Below are 21,174 nucleotides of genomic sequence, written 5' to 3'. Positions count from 1 at the left end.
AGTTTTTTTCCAAGGAGGGGTGTGACCGAAAAAAATTACAAGCAAAAAAAAAAGGTTTCTCTATTAAATGAAGGACATTTAATTTGGTACCGAGAAAATTTTACAAGCAAAAAAAAGGGGGGGGGGTTAATATAAAATGAAGGTAATTTGGGGCTGGCACCATTTTTTTTTACTAAGCAACCAAAGGGAGTGTTAAACCCCTTACCATCCCCCCCCCCCCTGCCCGTAGATCACCAACTGCCCGTAGCAATATTGGGTGTCAGAAAAAAAAAATCAACGATTAAGAAATCCACTTGCAAAATGATATAAATTGAAAATAAAATCATGCGCGTTTACTCCAAAAGAAAAATACAAGTCATTATGATTTTCTAGCTGGTTAAGCATTCGAGATATTCTGCAACTGTCACTGTTGAAAAGACTTAATCGTTGACAGCAGTGTAGAGAAGTTTATTTCATCAGTTTGATAAGCAAGGATGGAAACAAAAGTGGATTGTGAGGAGAATCGGTGTTTTGGGGATACAAGAAAATGTAAGAAAATATGCAAGATACAAGAAGATATCTATAGATTTCGACTTTTACTTACCCCTCCCCTTTTGACATGTTGTAAGATATTGCACAGATTCAGAGGTAAAGTTATTTCAGAGAAAATTCCATGATAAATCAGAGTGATTTGCCCCCATCATCATGATCATCGGCGTTCCGATCCATGTCGACATAACCTTCTCCCTTCCATCTCCACTGCAAAATACCGCCGTGAGCTTGACTCTGTGCTCCCAACGAATCATGTCCCTCATCAAATATTGATTCGTTTGCAAAGATAAAAGGATTAGAATCTATAATGCATAAGTCGTGAAAAGGCATGGATTGATTTGTTGCTGTTCGAGGAGAGATAAGGAAGATTGACAATGCACGAAAACGCGTTAACATGGAGAAGGATCAATAACATACATCAAACGTGTTTTATATTGAAGACGATTGTGAACTTGGCAGGGGTTTAATCTCCCTGCTTGACGTTGACATGGTGAAGATCAAAGGGGGTCAAACACACTGAAACCCAAGCACCTGGGAGAAGTTCCTGTGATGTTCTTTTCTGTGTATACTGTCAGTTTGGGAGATGGGGGAATTAAGTTGATGCTGACATTCGCATTCGAATACATAGCGCAGATGAAGCCAACATGAAAAGCATCAAAACAAAGAGCATATCTCAGCGGCGTAAGGGGGGGGGGGGCTGACTAACGAAAGGGGTAATGTTCATATTTAAAGAACAAGTCCACCCCAACAAAAACTTGATTTGAATAAAAAGAGAAAAATTCGACAAGCATAACACTGAAAATTTCATCAAAATCGGATGTAAAATAAGAAAGTTATGACATTCACAAAAACAGTTATGAACGAGCCAGTTACATCCAAATGAGAGAGAGTTGATGATGTCACTCAACACTATTTCTTTTGTTTTTTATTGATTGCAATTCAATTCAAATTATCGTTTGAAATTATTGTTTGAAATATGAAATATTTTGATTTTCTTGTCATTGTCATGTGAAATGAAGTTTCATTCCTCCCTGAACACGTGGAATTCCATTATGTTAACATTTTGTGCTTCAGGCAAGGAAGTCCTAATCATCAAATTCGTAAAAATTGAAATATTGTATACTTCAAACAATAAAAAACAAAAGAAATAGTGAGTGAGTGACATCATCGACTCTCTCATTTGGATGTAACTGGCTCGTTCATATAACTATTTTGTTAAAAATAAGGCTTTGAAATGTCATAACTTTCTTATTTTACATCCGATTTTGATGAAATCTTCAGCATTGTGCTTGTCTGATTTTTCTCTATTGATTCAAATCAACATTTTTCTGAGGTGGACTTGACCTTTAACTTCGCCAACATACCCGATACAGTAAAAACGATGTTTACAAAATGAACCTTACAGTATAGTTGATTAACAGTTTAAACAACCATGATTATTTAATTGAGAATATTAAAAATCAAACTTGATTGTTTAAGATTTTTTTTAAACATTTTGTTTTGTAGGCGTTTCATAAAGCTGTTCGTAAAGTTTCGAACGACTTTACGCACGACTGGAACCTGTTCTTAGGTCATAAATCAATTACATAGGGATATCGCATAGCACAAGAAAGGATCACTAATCGTACGTAAGGTCATTCGTATCTTACGAACAGCTTTATGAAACACCCACCTGTTTAAACAACAAATTGAGGTTCATATATCATAGTAAACAGTGAAGTATACAACAAAATAAATTGAATTTACTATGGAGAAGACTTATTTTCTTTTTTTAATACATGTTTTGGTTTATTTTTTTTACATAATGTAGACGAGGCAAAAATGTGAACCCAAGGCTCTCCATGTAGTGTAAGGCAGTTGGAGCTCTAAAGTGACAAACTATTAAAAAAACCGACAGTAATTACTTAAGTAACTAAATTATCAGTCACTGCGTGTTCTCAATGCGGTGTTTCAATTCGTTCGTTCTGTCGGCGTTGACTAAATTTGTGGTTGCTGATTGGCTTAAAATAAGATAAGAACTATTTCTCGGTGACAATTTTATAAATAGGTCATCAAATGATCTACTTGATCAAGATATTTTCTTTTGGTCTTGCCGATCTAGCTTTCTCATGTGAGATTGTCAGTCTCCCTTGAACGACGTCGCTCTGGTTACCTAATCGGATATTTCGAACAAGTCCAAATATTCGAGTATCATTATTACCATCGTCGTCACCATCATCACCACCACCACCACCATCATCTTCATCATCATAACCGCATCATCATCAAAATCATCAGGTTGATGTATTTTTCAAACTATTTACTAATTCACATTGTGTTAATACATTTCATCTGTTAAGGACTTTTCAACACAAACACTGCTTATATACAAATTCTCTCTTTATATATATTATCTCCAAGTGCGTATGTTATTACAATCTTTGTGATGTAAAAATGAACATTATTTAGTTGCAATCTATATGAAGGCAGAAGCAAGTAATTCTTCAAATTCAAATTACGTAATGTGTTTCAACATCAAGTCTACTTCAAGTTTACATTATACTCGGTCCCAAATGGCAATGGATAACGGTAATTTAGACAAGATAAGGTATGTAAAAATAGCTACTTATTCCCTTTTCCTTATTCAAAATGTGAAGTTAGCTACTTATTCCCTTTTCCTTATTCAAACCACACTCTCCTTATTAAATATTGCTCTCTCCTTCATGTATTATGAAGAAAAGTGTATTTTGAATAAGGAAAAGTGCATATTGAAAATAGAAAATTGTAATTTTGAATAAGGTAAAGTGTATTTTGAATAAGAACAAGTGGAATGCCTCTGGCCGTCTCACCTGCATCACGCGGTTCAATATAGCAGCAATGCTGACTTTGAATACTACTCTAACTCGCACAAGATGTTTAGTGATACATGGTTACTCTTATGTCCACTTTTTATGAACTAGACCAATAAACCTACAGAGATATGATGGTTATTCAACAAAAAAACCCAACATGGCCAAAGTTCATTGACCTTACATGACCTTTGACCTTGATCATGTGACCTGAAACTCGCACAGGATGTTCAGTGATACTTGATTACTCTTATGTACAAGTTTCATGAATGAGATCCATAAACTTTCAAAGTTATGATGGTAATTCAACAGATACACCCAATTCGGCCAAAGTTCATTGACCTTTGACCTTGGTCATGTGACCTGAAACGCACACAGGATGTTCAGTGATACTTAATTACTCTAATGTCCAAGTTTAATGAACTAGACCAATAAACTTTCAAAGTTATGATGGTAATTCAACAGATACCCCCGATTCGGCCAAAGTTCATTGACCCTAAATGACCTTTGACCTTAATCATGAGACCTGAAACTTCCACAAAATGTTCAGTGATGCTTGATTACTATTATGTCCAAGTTTCATGAATCAGATCCATAAACTTTCAAAGTTATGATGGGAATTCAACAGATATCCCCAATTCGGCCAAAGTTCATTGACCCTAAATGACCTTTGACCTTGGTCATGTGATGTGAAACTCATGCAGGATGTTCAGTGATACTTGATTAACCTTATGTCCAAGTTTCATGAAGTAGGTCCATATATTTTCTAAGTTATGATTACATTTCAAAAACTTAACCTCAGGTTAAGATTTCGATGTTGATTCCTCCAACATGGTCTAAGTTCATTGACCCTAAATGACCTTTGACCTTGGTCATGTGACATGAAACTCTGATAGGATGTTCAGTAATACTTGATTAACCTTATGGCCAAGTTTTATTAACTAGGTCCATATACTTTCTAAGTTATGACGTCATTTCAAAAACTTAACCTCAGGTTAAGATTTGATGTTGACGCCGCCGCCGTCGCCGTCGGAAAAGCGGCGCCTATAGTCTCACTTTGCTTCGCAGGTGAGACAAAAAGTGTATATTGAATAAAGAAAATGTATTTTGAATAAGGAAAAGTGTATTTTGAATTAGGAAAATTGTATTTTTAACAAGGAAAAATGCAATATGAAAAAGGAAAATTGTACTTTGAATATCAATAAGGAAATGTGTATTTTGAATATGGATAAGTGTATTTTCAATAAGTAATAGTACATTTTGAATAAGGGAAAGTATATCTTGAATGAGAAATAAGGAAAAGGAATAAGCTAACTTAACACATTGAATAAGGAATAAGTAGCTAACTTCATGGACCTAAAAAAAAAATTAAAAAAGGGTAAATAATCCCCTCTCTCTTGTCTCACACACACCCACACACATTTTTAAGACAGGTGCGTACATAGTTACTCCGAATGCTTTTAGCAATTCCATTTATTTGAATTTGGGATTTAAAAAAAAAGCAGAAATGCACTGCTCACGAGCATAGGTGCCATGGACCACTCGGCCACGACCCCCCCCCCCTTCCCTCACACTCACCCACACAAGTCTTCCTGATAAATCTTTCCATTTCACCATTTCTTATTTGACCTGAGAACCATTCTGTTTTCTTTTTACATGTATATGAATCATCACAAATACAACAGCAGCTGATAAATTACTTTTGGAAATAGGAAAATCATTTATTACATTGTACATAGATATCATTAATATCATTCTGGAATTATACAATTGACAGACAATCAAAAGATGCATAGTAAAACTCACACCATCTACAGAAAATCAAAATCAAGACAAAAATTAAATACAATCAAAGATTCGTATTCTGCTTATTCAGCTAAATCCCATACACAAAGAGTGCCAAAAAATAGACCTCTAATTGGGTAGCACCCTTTGATTATTCTATAGGAATTAAGTTTCATTAGAATACATGCTAGCAAAAAGTGCAGTGACATGAACACAACTAACTACATAAGCAAGAAAAGATAATAAATGAATATCTGTCCAACAATTCATTGTATCATTTCATTATGCATACTGTGAAAGGACGATATATATATTTATTTCTTTGAAAAGAACTAAAATCATATCCAAACTATTGCGCACAAGGTGAGCTAAAGAAGTGTTTCAAGTTCTTATCAATAATATACTTATACTTCAATTCACCGGAACAGAGGCCTTTTTTTCATATTGTTTTTTTAAAAAGGTTGAATTATTTGTATTTGAGGGATTCAAAGTATATATATATATATATATATTAAATCTTCATCTGTATAAAGTGAGAAACATGATTATGTATATTCCTAATCATATATTAATTTGACTTAAAGGCCCATATCCTCAAGAGATTTCAATTGTACCGTGATACACAACCATGGTTTATGCAGATTTCTTGTATGATCATGATTCCTTGTTTAGCGCTCTTTCCCAAAGGCATGCATTTGATTGCATATTTTTTAGTGCGTGTGATGAATTAAGAGAGATTATGTAAAAAAAAACACTGAAAGAAATGGATAGTTCATGGTTTAGTACCATGGTACAATTGAAACCTCTTTCGAGAATAACGGTCCAAAGATTGTAAATTTGAATATTGTGGAAAGATTTGAAACTTGTATTGGTTAGATGTTTGTCTCAGACAGTCACTGAACAATTCTGTGTATCAACATATTCCTATTACACACAGAGAAGGTGGGGGTAATATAAAACAAATATATAACAAATCTTAAAACAGGTGATATAAAATCATTGATTTCTATTTTAATCTTATTTCATTACAATTGTAACCCAAAATATGCCATACAAACAAATTGATAAAAACATGCAAAACTATTTCATTGAAGTCAGCCGAAACGAACAATTTTCACTAAACACTCTATTTTTATTTATCTTAGTGTTATAAAGGAATGCCAATGTTCCAAAGTTCTTTCTATTTTGCATAATCAATAATTGCCTTAATTCTCTCTTTTGTTATTTCAAAAAAAAATAAGCTACTTGCTCTTCATTCATTATTCAATTACTTTTTCTGAAAGCAGAAAGGAAACAAAAATGTATGCATTTATACGTTATAATATTAAAATACATTGTAATAATACTTCAATCAGAAATATCATATTTGCTGTTGTATAATTTTTTTTAAATGTTTTTGGAAGGAGACAATACAAAAACCTCTTGTGTTGAACAAGGCGGAAACTTTGCTGGTAATCTGCTCAAAGTAATTGTGGTTATCATGTAGTGAAATGTCATTCCGCAACAAAATAATCACAGAAAAACACCTATACAGCAAAAGAAACTTCATAATAATAATACAAAGCAAATAAAATATAGATTACAGAGATTAAATATGTTTCAGAAGCCAGAGAAAATCAGAAAATATATCAAAAATATATTTTGTAAGGTATAGCATTTTGTCTACAAGTATCATTACATATCATAACACAAATACACTTCTTTCAACACAATTCTCTAATTTAAAAATCATGTAAATTCAAAATATTTCTGAATGTATTAAGACCAAATTTGAATATATATAACTTTCAATCACAACTGTTTTACAGAAAAAAAAAACAGAGTGATGTTTTGAGAAATGCCATTTATAGGCTCAGTCGTGATTAAATACAATACTATACAGTTTCTACATTTAAAGAGAGTGGACTGAAAATGAAACTCATAATCTAGAAAGGAAATTGACTTTGAATAAAATGCGTTGATGACTATGGCTCATACATACAATTGAACAACTTAAATTCTTACATATTCCTCGGCTATACAGCACTTTTACACGACAGTGAAGCATTCCCCTAATGAAGAGAATGATTAATATTATAATCATAAAGACTAAAACACATAGACGACAATATGTGTATAATACAAGGTGATGTTACATTAAATTTTCAGTGAATTAAAGTGTATGTTTATAAATAACCATACATGATATTTATGCTCCCATAAGAAATGCCTAGTCTAAATGTGTGTGTGTGTGGGGAGTGTATGAGAGTGTTTTCTGGAGGGTGCGTAATGATTTCATAAAGATTAAAGGCTGATGCAAGCAACATTGGCAATTATCAACTAAAAAAAAATTGTGACTGATCAACTCAAGCAGAAAATTAATCCATACCTGTTGAATGGCGCAGACTAGCAATCAATTCAAAGAGATTTATGATTGATTGTATTTTACTTGCAATTAATCGCAATTTTCTACAATGCCACATGTTAAATCTTGTAAAAAGTGCAAAGTTCATTGTATCGCTTAAAAGAGATACTTATAGCATTGCACTTTTTTCGTCAAGTCATTACCAATATTCTGTCCAGTACATAGATGCAGACATGATAGCGAGTATTGACAGAAAGCCTTAACTAAAAAACAGTGATTTAGAGAAAAGTGATGTTCAGTCATTTTCTTCCATGCAAAACTCTTCATTACCCAAAATGAAAGCATCTTGTTTAGCTTATGTTCATGGCTTAATAGCAAACTTTTTTCATTCTCAGAAATAGAATCAATCAATCGGCTGAATTTTCAACAAGACAAGAAAATCATTAAGCGTCGCTTAAATCACCGTCTTTGAGTCATGGCCTTCTGTCCTCTATACTGGCTTGCCATTAGAGTTATGACAATGTTAGCACTTTCCAAGAAAGAGACCAATCAATGTATATCATGATACATTCTTCAGTCCACAAGAAAGTGACAAATTTTTAAGTACGTAATATATATGTATATCATTCATAGACATATTTGTGACAATGAAATTATCTTCACAACAGATATTAAAATATTGGCATAGGGTATACAGATCTGGGCCCTGTCTTATAAAGAGTTACGTCTGATCCGATCAAGCGCAACTATGGACAGCCAGCAACGTCAACATCAAAAAATATATTCTAACCATGATGTATATTCATGCATTCATTGTTTTCTTGAAAATTCACTTCTCTTTGTTTACAAAGGACCTTTTGCCAATATCCTACAGAAAAAATTATGAGTGATGGATTTCCATAGGGTTACAATTGATTGGATCAATTGTAACTCTTTGTAAGACAGGCCCCTGGTTCTCTCATTTGAACAAAGTAAACGTCACAAGACTTCAACAGTATGAAACATGACGCATACACAGCATGAACGATCAACCAAACTCAAGCCTATTCAAAACTTTTCAAAGTATGTAAAATAATTAAAACATGACACCTACACCACTTTATGACACATCCTTAAAAATATATTTCAACAACGATCAAACAAGCTCTCCATTTTTATTGATTTTTTTTGTATAAAAAAAACTATCTACCATTAATCTACAAATCTACAAAATGGCTATGATTCTATCCTGGCTACACACCTTGTCCTCCCCTCCCCCTTCTTTTTTTTCAGCTATCCATTACACACCACAATATAAGGTGCAGGGAATATAATTCTGTACAAATTTAAGTCCTATAGAAGAAATATTTACACCAAATCTTACTAGATATAGATAATAATAATGTTGATTTGCTGAATGTGAGAGCCTTTTTTTTTTTTAAATATAAATAACAAAACAATAACCCTAATTTGTAAAATGAGAGAGGGGGGGGGGGAAGAAGCATCTGCAAGATGCAGAATGATGACAAAGCAATGTTCTTTATGAGCCCTCTCACCAGTATAAAATGTCAAATGGTCAAATGTACCGGTCAAAAAGAACCACCCCCAATGCCTGACTATGTAGGTCATAAGTTAAAATGAGATTTGAAATAACTTCTTTGATGTTCTAATTCAGGAAGGAACTATACTTTAACACATCGGTAAAAATTTAGTTCTAAACAATTATTGCCTCTCTCTCTTAGTACAGAGATACAAATAATTATCTTGCTTCAACTGGGAAATAAAAAGATCTTTAAATAATTCATCTCCAATAGTGATTATTTTTTCATAAAGGTAAAATTGGTCTTTTTGTAGAGCTTTGTTTTCCTCTGTGTATTTCACAGCTGTCATTTCAACTTTTAAATGTAAATGATTACTTTTACAAATAAATATGAAGTGAAAACCAAGAAATACTTATATTGAAAAAAATAAACATCTTTAAGAAGTTATACGTATCCTCTGAAACCATCTTTGTAGACACCAAAATAATCTCATTAAACACTGTTTGAAATATATTTCCCCTCGCCTCCCCCCAAAATAAAATAATAATACAATAGAACACCAAAAAATGTCTGATTAACATGTTAAAATGATCATTAACTAAACATTTTGATTGATATCCTAACCCATAGTTACAATTATATATCGTTGGGGGGAAGAATTGTACACCAGTATGTGCAGAGCCATACAGAGTATGGGATGACACACTTACTTCTGGGATCCATTTTCATAGAGACTTGTTATGCACAATTTCCTTAACACGTGCACTATCAGCCAGTTAAAATTGAAAGATTTCAGTAGCTTTAAGTTGTTACTGCAAATTTGCTATCATAACAAGTTTTATGAAACAGGCCCTAGAAATGAATCAAACAAAAAAAGAATGAAGCTTGTCTTCTAATATTACAAAGAAGAATAACTTTGCGAGAAATGAGGACTAAAAGAGAAGTGATAAAAATAACACAAAATGATAGATGCAGATAGGACAGAGGTTTTATACCACAGATGGTCTGCAGCAAATCTTATGGCAACATTTTTTGTGGGGTGTCAGCCAATCGGCTTGTCCTGAGAGAGACAGAGATAGACAGAGACAGAATAAAGATGGAAAACTGAGAGCAAACGACGGACATATATACTCTCTGGGAAAAAGGATGATCTTGTACTTTCACGCGTATTCCACACAAAACAGTTCCAAATCTGGAATTCCATCCTAGTTGGTTGCGCGGAAGCCGAATGGGGCCCATCATTATTTGTTTTTTACTTCCTGTCTAACCCGCTTCGTGACACGTCCGCAGCACAGGCCGAAGAAAAAGAGAACCCCCACGAAGGAGAGGAAAACCATCACAAAGTAATTATGGGATGGGGAGTTTCGTATCTGATTGTAAAGGTCGAAGAAATTTAAAGCGGGTGCCACCTGGAGGAAGAAAGAAAAGAGAACAACAAAAAGGCATCACTTGGATGTTTGCTTCAATGGTACACTGAGTAGATCAATATATTCTCGTTCATTTTCTTCTCTCCCGTTTCACTTCTTCTTTCTCAATCTTGTCAACAATCTTCTCAATCATCACCCCTATTCCCTTGCTTTGCTGATTCTTCTCCCCCTCCTCTTTCCACTACTTTGCCTCCTTCCTCTTTCATCCTTCTCCTAATCCTTCTTTCTATCATTTCCTCTGTACATTTCTCTCTCTTCCCATCCTTATTCATCCTATCCTGTTTACACGATCTTCCTTTTGTCTCTCATTCTTCCACTTTTCCTTCCATTTCTCTCTTTATTCCTTTCTCCTCCTTTTCCCCTTTCTCTCTTTCTCATCCTATCCTAGTTTTCATATACTCTTATAAGATACTATTCTCTTTGCTTTCACATTTTTTAATATTTATTCTTTTTCTTTTCCTATACCTCATCCCTCTTGAAGACTTATCCCAACCCCCTTTTCTAATTTCTCCCTTTCTCAGCACATCCCTCCCTATAAGCCTCCCTCCCCATATAATTTTACCTGTCCACCCCCTCCCTCTATCCGAATGCGTGACACGTACAATACTACAAGGCAATTAATTATCACGCAGCGAAGTAAACAAAGAGAAACAATCGTGCGTGTATTAACAGTACTCCCCGCCTTCGGATGAGTTCACTGAACGCAATGTATTATGTGTGTACCAAAAATTTTACATGGCTATTGGCGCTGAAAAGCATAGTGAAAATGAAGGTCGCAGGCATAGTGGCGTAATCAGGCGTGAAAAGCAAAATGAATATGAATTTTTGTCTTTCTCTGCCCCTATCTATCTTACCTGTGCAGCATATTCCCACATTTCTTTTCTTTCACTTAGCATCCTCTTGCAGTCAGGTTGTAATCTTACTGCTTTTTCATCTAAAGCTTCTAGCAGACACGACATTTCTAAAAATGAAAATCAAAAATCAAAATAAAATTCATTGAAATCCAATAAAAAATACTTTAAAAAATCCCTCTTACTCCTCACTGGAAATTTTATTATATCGATTAAATTTTCATCAAATTCCCCCCCCCGAACTATTCACTAACAATGTTCTCTTTATGTAAGGGTCGTAATCATATGCGATCTTTGGGCCATGTTCAAAGCCTCACTATATAGGATATCAGGAGTGTCATAGATGGACTAAAATGTGCTCAGTTTTAAACTGATCGTGCTCATATATGTCAATTTTGTGGGATCACAAGCTAACTGTATTTCTGTCTGTTTGCAAATTGTAGTTACTCTACTGGACCGCTGGAGTTATAGCACCGTTTCGGATTGAGAAGCAAAGAATGGTAGTAGTCATAAACAAATATTATAGCACAAGGCAATGATATCTTAGCATCACAGGCTGATGAATTCAAGCAATGAAATTGAGAATTCCTACATGGTAATGATCTCACTTCTATGGTCCCACTTGGTTGATAATACCATAATTTTGAAACTTTACTCTCATCAACTGTAATTACATAATTCCTTATTTCATCAGTCCACCGATTTGCAGGAAATTACACCAGTGACCTGCAGCATCTGTCTGGCACTGGTAGAATGGTAAATTCAACTCAGCCCTTATTAATATCTATCAAAAACAAAAGAGATATGAAACTTACGTTGTCCCTGTCCTTGCGGAATTCCTGAACAGTAATGCTTGATATCTAAGGCACAGGCCTTATAAAGTAGAGGATCAACATGGATATCAGCTAAGCCCTCACGGAATAGACCTACCACTTGCTGTTAGGAAAAACACAAGAAAAAATAGTTAGGTAAAGTACTTCAATTTTTTGTCATTTAAAGAGCTCATGTTGCTACTGTCTAAACAATGATACAAACAAACGACTTACAGTTTAAGAACTGCTTATATGAAGGTATGATATTTTGTTTCATCCAAAAAAATAGTCCGTCCGAAAAATGCTCTTATCTCATTGACACCCTTATAACTCAAGTTTGGTACCACACAAAAGATTGTTTAGCAACGCTTTTTTCCATATATGGCATACAATATGTTTATGTTGTAAATTTTCATGTTACATGCATTTGAATGTTGTGAGACTAAATGTGTGTACACAAATCTCACAGGAGGAGAAAAAATGGGTTGTCATCCGAAGGGATGGTTTGTAGTCTTCTCCAGTTCTACATATATTGAAATAACTATAAAATAAGTTCAGCAAGGGTGAGTTGAATACATACGGAAGGTATTTAGTGACTGAAATTTGAGTAGATATCTCTGTTCTTCATATGCTCTCCAAGTAAGCATTGGAATTGAACGTTTAATACGATCGTTTGAAAATGAAAACCTTGCAGTAAGACAGGTTGACAATGGCTTGAAGGATGTGGTCACGATGGTGTTAATACAGGCTTGAAACATCACATCAAGTAGTAATACGACATTTGCTCTTAAAAAAATTGCTCCTCACCTAATTTCACTGGAGAAATAAGGTGAAAGATAGGGTGGTTGTAGGGTTTGAAAATCTGGGGGGTGTTTCACAAAGATTAAGTATGACTTAAGTCGCACTTAAATGCCGACGCGTACAAGATATGCAACGTGCGATCTTATTGATAGATACGCATTAGTGCGCGTCCTCTTGAGACGATCTGACCAATGCGGTCAAGCCTTTCATACCGTACGCAACCCGGTATTTAAGTGCGACTCTAAGTCATACTTAAATCTTTGTGAAACACCCCCCAGGTTTATCTTTGGCTTAATATGTTGATGTTTAGTAGGAGCATTTGTCACAGGAGCAAACTGTCAAGGAACCCAATGAGCACTGACCTGCTGACACTTTCCATCCTTGATCTCACCAAGGTGAGCCTTGAGGCACTCCTCCACCCTACCGGTGCCTGGGTTATCCATCTCCTCCGAACACTTCTCCTTGATGGTGGTGGAGCAGTACTTGACCAGGTTACGGTCCAGTCGGTAGTCCTCTGCGCCTTCTTTCAGAAGCTTCACAATAATAACAAAATATAACAATTACTATTACACGATGAGGGGAATCCTTATCATACAGGCCATTTTGTGATAACGATTTAACTTAAGAAGTTATAGCATATTTAGATTTTCTTTGACAAAGGAGTTAGGTGTACAATAAACTCACTTCACATTTTGTCTGATTTTCTTATATTGTGAAATCTAGGCTATTTCAAGTTTTGTACGTTTGACAATACCAGAAAGCTTTTATTAACTGAATCAAAACAGGCTACAACGATGAAAATTACATATGTACAGGGAGGAATCAAACCTTGTTTCAATTTATAATGTGAAATAAGTATTTCATATTTCACATAATAAAATGCAAATAGAAATAGTGAATGGGTGCTATCATCGGTTCTCTCATTTGCATACTGACAAGAATGTGCCTATATCTGTTTTTTTGTGAAATAAAAATGTCATAAATTTATTTTTATTTTATAACAGCATTTTCTCTATTTACTGAGTTTTCTCTATTTATTCATATCCATTTGTTGTTGGGGTGGACTTGGCCTAAAAGAAACAAACCTAAATTGAAATGTAAAAGCTCTATGCCTAATACTCACTCCACTTATATGCTGCTCACAGGCTGGACTCAATTTCTGTAAAAGAAAATAAAAACAGACAAAATCTTAGTGTGATTTCTGAAAAGTAAACCAATAATGTTTATATTAATTTGAAATGAAATCAAATGAGTTGTACTGAACCAAAGTGAAGTGGATGAACTGAACACATTGATGGAGAGAAAATTATCAAACTCCACCGAGTTGAGTGAAATTGAACAGAACTAAAATTGGACTGAACTGAACTCAGCTGAACTAACATGGACTGAACTGATGTGAAATAAACTGAACTGAGCTGAAATGGACCAAACTGAACTAAAGTGAGCTTAACTGAAAACATAATGCCTTTGGCAACCACCTACAGTTAGCGAAGGCATACGTTGTACTTACAGCTTGTCTCTTGGAGAACTCTCCCCTGAGGCATGCGATGACCTTTCCTTCCATGGTGGTAGGGTTCCTGTTCACTTCTTCGTTGATGTCCCTGCAGAACTTGGGGATATCCAACTTGCAGGCCTTACGCAACTGTGGATTCAGCTGGATGTTGGAGTTGCGCTCCATCTGGCGTTTGTTTAGGACCATCCTACATCTGTGGATGGAGAAAAAAAATGAAGAACTTCGTCAATCAATAATGGGAAGAATAATACAAAGGAGTATTCATCAATGAAAGTACCTGACACCATGTTGATATGGACTAAAAAGGAATTTGTCAGTACTGGCAATTTTTCAGAAATGGTGGTCAGTTCTGCAGGCTGTTTCATATAGAACCGAGTACATAACTTTCAGTTTGAAGTGTCTTAAGTCTCACTTAACACTTTGTGAAACTTCTACAAGGGATTGTTTCAAACAAAATACTTCTGAATAAATTTCCTCAACAGTAGGAAGCTGATTGCTCTGGGCTTCCACTGGGTCTATTTATATGACAGTGTAATGCAAAAGGATCTTACACTTTTGAAAAACTTAAACCTATGTTAAGATTCAATCCACATACATTCATCATAACAAGAGGCCTACTTTTACTTGTGGATCAACAAATTTTTCCAAATAAAACACACTACAAGCAATAATTGAAAACTTCATGATATATTTAGCTGAATGATTGATCCCAAGCATAGGGAAGATTAAGATTTATGAAAACCAAAAGATCCCAAGCAAAGAAAACTATATAAATAAAATTTGTTATAACTTTAAAAGAGGAACAAGGTGAATGATGCATGTTGTTGGTGACACCACTTATCTTTAACCAATCTTTAAGAATCAATGTTACGAAGTGACAGTAGAAAAGGATGCAACTTGCATGAATTGTGAAATGGCTTAAGCTGCAACATCCTTTATGTTATTATCAAGATTCTTTAGAGAGCAGTCTCACCTTGGTTCTGTATCTGGATCATCCTTGTGACCTTTAAGACAGTCAATCAATTTATCAGGGTCAACATCTTTACACTTTAACTGGAAGAACAACCAAGAAAAACAAATTAGTTTTGACATGTTAAAAAAATAATAGCTTGATATGTGAAGTTTTATGAATCTGATACAAAGATATTCTCTCAACTAGACTACTTCACATCAGCCACTCCATTTAAGCTACAAAACTATATTTTTATATTTATGGTCTCAATTAGCTGATGCTCCATCAGCCAAAGTTCGCTTCAAGAAGATTGCTGTCTGTTCATGGAGAAAAAGACACCATTTGGATATAAATCACCCAGAGTAAAATGGGATTTATGTCTAGTAGACAGATAATGTTATGCCACTGGAAAATGTTTTATGATAAAAGTCATCATCTCACTTTCTCTGGCCTGACAGTTGCCAGAGGCTAAGCAAGCATGGTCAAAGATTTTCTTGCTGGTACACCATACTTTGCTTACCCCCAAAGATGTCTCTGTTACATGGAATTCCAATGCTTTTGACAAAGCCTGGGGTCAGCTAATGATAACCTGCTCCCAATGAAAGTCGACACCCATCTGACTTTAATAATAATAATAATACCAACATGCTTATACAGCGCATATCCAAATGCGTCCCTATGCGCTCAATTGGAAATTATTACCCTGGCTTTAGCCTCGCAGCCTTTTACAGCGCGATGGCATTTCAAGGAATAAATTCCTGCCAGGTACCCATTTACCTCACCTGAGTCGAGTGCAGCACAATGTGGATGAATTTCTTGCTGAAGGAAATTACGCCATGGCTGGGATTCGAACCCACGACCCTCTGTTTCAAAGTCCGAAGACTAATCCACTGGGCCACAACGCTCCAAGATTAAAACTCAAGATTCTAGCCCTATTAGCACTCTATGGCCTGAATGCACAAAGGTGTTTTTTAAAATCATCGGCTTTACCCAGGGTTTATGCAGATTTCTTGTATAAATAATGCTATAAAAAAAAGTCCAATGCTGATGCATGCTTTTGTCAGTGCGCCAAATTGACGCCTGTTGCTGTGGTTATCCACGCTATATTATTCATGAGTCCACTGTTCTGAATTCATGAATTAACTCATGAATAAAATAGCATACTTAACCAACAGGCGTCAATTTAGAACACTGACAGAAGCACGCATCAGCATCAAATTCTGTACTATACACAGTATACAGGAAATCTGCATAAACCATAGGTTCAACCAATGGTTTTAAAAAGCACTGTTGTGGGTTCGGGTGTTTGGGATTACTCACTACTATCTCACACACCTTTAGAGATTCACAACATCCGGGAATGCACTTCATGAGCTTCAGAACTCGCTCATCTGATCAGAAATTGCTCACAAACGTGATTTCATGCAAAAATCCCTTACAAATTGTGTTTCCAGCATGAAGTCATAATGTAGGGTTTTCAAAAGTTTTAGTTCTAAAACACAACTAGACTCATTATAATATAAATAAAAAATAAGTAACATAGTGGCAAGAAGAGTTTCCCACAACAAAAATGTCTTTGAATGGTATAAAACATTGGTGGAACTATCATAAAATGTCAGAATGTGGGTAAGAAATCCAAGATAGATGTAACACCTCATGACTAAAACTGATGCTGTTACTGCATTCACGGACAAGTATGATTGTGAAAAGTAACATACCTTGATGGTTTTCTTGCACGAGTGCATGAGAGCATAATCGATGTCGGGTTTGGCAGCCATTTCTTTCTCCCTGTTGAAGACCTTGACATGGCAGTCGTTGCCCAGTTGTTCCTGGTGGGACCGCAGACACTCCATCATCCTGGCATTTCCCTGGGTCACCTTGGGACAAAGATCTCGGACTTCACTCTCGCATGCTTTCTTTAGCTCGGGATCCAACTTGATATTTTCATCCTACGGAAGCAAACGGGAATGCCATCAAGTGATCCTTCAAAATTATCTAGTTAAAACAATCTTTCATCCTTTTAAGTGAAGACCAAAATCCTCACAGCTGGAAAAAACACACTCTTTCAATTTTTTTTCTTTCCTTTTTGATCCAGTTACTCCTATGTCCCTTCTACATCATCAAGGCCCAAAACTGAGCTCAACTGAGCCCTCATCAACCCCTTTGCATGAATCCAAGCAGATTTCCTTACATGAACTGAATTTGACCTTTAATGAATTTAATTGACCTCTATCTGCCATCTAATTGGGCCTCATCAGCAACCTACATTATCCTACAGTAGCTAGAAGACAAGACCTGAATATGATACTGAAATAACCCTACTTTACCAAATCTCACCTCTACATGCCCTCTTCTTCTTCTCTATCAAACCATACAAGACTTCAATGAATCTGAAAGGTAGCCCCTACAGGATCTGAGCATGATTGAATCATGAACTCACTCTGACCCCTATCAAACCTCTATCTGCCCTCCACCTGACCCTCAACAACACTACAAGACATAAGTGCAACAAGGTGGTCTCAAGTATGATCGCAACATAACCCCAAAATGACCTCTCGACCCCTACCTGACCTCTATTGCCCCTCTTGACCCTAGCAAAATCTTAAACCTTCATGAAAATAAGTTTTAATGAAGTTAAAAGATGGCACCTACGTGATCTGAATATGACCCTAACTGACCATAATCGACCCCTTCTGACCTCTTTGTGACCTCATACTCACCCTCTGGAGGAGTTCAAACTTGAGTTGCGAGCGGCACTCTGGATCTACTGGTGGTTCCATTTGCTTTAAGACACTGTCCCGCACGGCTGAACTAAGGCAATTGATGATGGAAGGTCTGTTTGTGACACAAGAGATGTATAAGGGGATGGTAACATTGGGTCGAATATCGAGGACAAGCAATTCATAGAGTATACGAAAAAATGATGATGATAATGAGTACGATGATGACGATGACAATGGTAATGGTGGTGACGATGATGACAATGATGATCAAGATAATGGTGATGGTGGTGGTGAAGAAGATGATGATGATGAAACTGACAATAATGATGCTGATAACGATGATAAAGATGATGATTTACAGCATCTGCATGATGCCATATAACTTTTTAAGCATGGACCTACTACAATTGGACATTTAACGAATCCACCCCTTTGAACAAAAGGTTGTCTGCTAATCCTTTTATAAACCGAGCACTGACAGCGGATGCTCATCAAGCCAATCGTAAAATATGCTGCCACTGAAGGACAGCAGAAATCAATTGTGCGCTGCTCCCACACATTGTGATGTTGTTCGTTCACTTCAAAAAGCAGTACGCACAGCAGAGAACACGAGCGCCATCAAAATGATCACAGAAAAAAGAAAACAGCCTTACACTTCCTCTTTTTTTATGTACATCGCTAACAAACCACTCACAGAAAATTTGAGGAAAGACATAAAAAATCCCGCATTTTAGAAGACTAATTACATCGAAAGTCGCACTAATCTTAGCTCGAAATGTGATGTAGATATGTAAAATTTCACAAGATTTTTTTTTCGGACGAGAATTGCACAAAATCAATAGCATATTATCATGCACTGAAACCGGATGTTAAAAGCGCATAGCACTAATGGTTATATAAAGCGAACAGAATTATAGCTAGAGCATGATCGTCTCTGGCAAAAAGAGAACCTGTGCTTTCTTGGTGACAATGATCAGGTTCACATAACTGTTGGATAAACATGCGCGGCGGGCAAGGTCATAAAAACAGCTTTAAGAGAAAGTTAACTGTGTGACAGCAATTTTGACAGCTGAAGATAGGTGGTGGCCATAAAATTCTCTTTTTTAATGTCCTTTTGTAATAGGTCCATGGTTTAAGGCATTAAAACATGCAAACTCCGTCAAATTTATCATTCAAACATCTCAATGTGAAAGTCTTGAGGAGCTCCAGACTCTTAGTGTTCATGTTTGGATAGGAAATCAATTAGGCACACTGATAATATCATACAAAATCAATCAATCAAACAAATTCAATAAAAGCAATTGCTTATAATACTGTATTAGCAACGCAGTCTATTATCCGACTGCAAGAACAAGGCACTTAAAATTCAAGATGAGCGTTTGAAAACGACATGTATCTGAACAATACTTACTTATCTCGGCTTCCTTTACACAGTTTGAGCACATCTTTGCGACAGCTCTCCTTGAATTTGAAGGTAAATTGGTAGTCCTTCAACTGAACCTGTAAATTCAACAAAGGAAATATGTCATCATAGGATTTCATGGTTATATCAAATGGTCAATTTGGACAAAACATGCCACATGTGATCCATTAAATTAATACCTGCAGTTAAAAGTTGCACAAAATAGGCATAGTTTGTGAACAGAAAAAAAGTACGAGGTGGCTCAGGTTTCTTCATCCCAGTAATGTTATTAATGACTTAAGTAGCCTTATTTCATGTTGAAGATACCATTATGGCAGAGCTGCCAACCTAATACCTTGGTCACATTTGCTCTACGGCGGCTGTACAGCAAGTCGAAAACAGCCGTTTTAACATTTTATGTACGAGCTACATGTAGGTGGTTTGTATAAAAATTAATAAAACGGCTGCTTTCGACTCGCCGTACGGCCGCCCTAGAGCAAATGTGACCAAGGTATAAACAAGAACATTTTCAGTATTTTCAAAGAAATATCGTAGGACAACACATTACACTGAAATTTTAGAAATCCATATTTTTGCATGAAACCATCAATATTATTCTCATTTTTTGGTACTTAATGCAGAAAATCTGTATTACTTGAATCTGTTTGTTTGTAATTTTCCACATTTTTAATCTTTCCATCCATTCATCGACATCTATCCATCAGTCTTCAATGCAGTAATCAATCCTACCCTTCTTCCATGCCACATTCATCTCTCACTATACTTACAAGTTGAAAGTGTTCAATGCTTGCTTGGCATTTAGCTTCCATCTCGTCATCATTCTTGTGTTCTATTAGACATTTCAGAGCTTCTCCTTCATCAACTCTCTTAGCTTTCAACTTATCCTGATAAAAGAACAAACACACAATGATATCGGATTTAGTGTAACTTTCAAACACAGAAAAAATAATGGAGAAAACTAATTTAGCCTATAACGTAATAGATATTCTCACAATAAATACAAGTTTTTGGTTCCGCAAAATTGTAAAATGTTCTGTTCATTCATGAGATATTACTGAAATGAGTGCATGTCAGAAAGCTTAACTATGTCCAATTTTAAGGCAATTTCATGAATTATCTCTTTCTTTCATCACCACAACAAGATGAATTTGAGTCAAAATAATCATATCGCAACTAAAGTCTTTCAAAAATGAAATATTTACAGTCACTGAAATAAACTTTTCAATTGTAACCTTACTATGCCGTTTAAAAATTAACCTGAAAATCAACTAAGTAGTCTTACAATTATGTGAAAGGATTGGAATGTAATGTGCTATATAAAAATCAGTGAAAGAATAATAAATTGATAAAACAATGTTGAATGTCACATACTGTGACACAACATTTGCTCCTGCGACATTTTCTCTAGGCTTAATTTTGTCTTCGATGTAAGGTTAGGTTTACAATAGGGTTTCATTTTGGTTTAGGGTTAGGTTTAGGATAGGGTATAGTGTTAAACCCAGGGTTGAAGTTGGCTATTAGTGTTTGGAATTTAGAGCGGAGCAAGTGTCATGAAGCTGTCACATACACTGCACATAGAAAGAAATGAATGGGACTACATTCACATGCAGGTTGAAAATTTGATCTGAATATAAGCACATTTTTTTTAATTCTCAGGCATTCAA

The 21,174-nt window shown here is 35.5% G+C and overlaps 1 protein-coding gene across 2 annotated transcripts in view; it reads right to left on the bottom strand.

The window, feature by feature from the left end:
* Nucleotides 1-5,055: 5,055 nt before the first annotated feature.
* LOC121407468 (Golgi apparatus protein 1-like) overlaps nucleotides 5,056-21,174 on the bottom strand; it is a 48,059-nt gene continuing 31,940 nt past the window's right edge. For both annotated transcript variants that reach the window (XM_041598554.1, XM_041598555.1), the window contains 11 exons: nucleotides 20,278-20,394; nucleotides 19,499-19,587; nucleotides 18,085-18,199; nucleotides 17,083-17,313; nucleotides 15,386-15,465; nucleotides 14,410-14,605; nucleotides 14,023-14,058; nucleotides 13,262-13,432; nucleotides 12,102-12,222; nucleotides 11,290-11,396; nucleotides 5,056-10,417 (listed from right to left, as the gene is read on the bottom strand). In XM_041598554.1, coding sequence (XP_041454488.1) covers nucleotides 10,250-10,417; nucleotides 11,290-11,396; nucleotides 12,102-12,222; nucleotides 13,262-13,432; nucleotides 14,023-14,058; nucleotides 14,410-14,605; nucleotides 15,386-15,465; nucleotides 17,083-17,313; nucleotides 18,085-18,199; nucleotides 19,499-19,587; nucleotides 20,278-20,394 — 1,431 coding nt within the window. In that variant the 3' untranslated portion in view covers nucleotides 5,056-10,249. The remainder of the gene's footprint in view (nucleotides 10,418-11,289; nucleotides 11,397-12,101; nucleotides 12,223-13,261; nucleotides 13,433-14,022; nucleotides 14,059-14,409; nucleotides 14,606-15,385; nucleotides 15,466-17,082; nucleotides 17,314-18,084; nucleotides 18,200-19,498; nucleotides 19,588-20,277; nucleotides 20,395-21,174) is intronic.

The sequence above is a fragment of the Lytechinus variegatus genome, chromosome 2 (genome assembly GCF_018143015.1).
Source record: "Lytechinus variegatus isolate NC3 chromosome 2, Lvar_3.0, whole genome shotgun sequence".
Taxonomy (NCBI): Eukaryota; Metazoa; Echinodermata; class Echinoidea; order Temnopleuroida; family Toxopneustidae; genus Lytechinus; species Lytechinus variegatus.
Note: the sequence above shows the minus strand (reverse complement) of the source record. Positions and strands in the feature narration are given on the sequence as shown.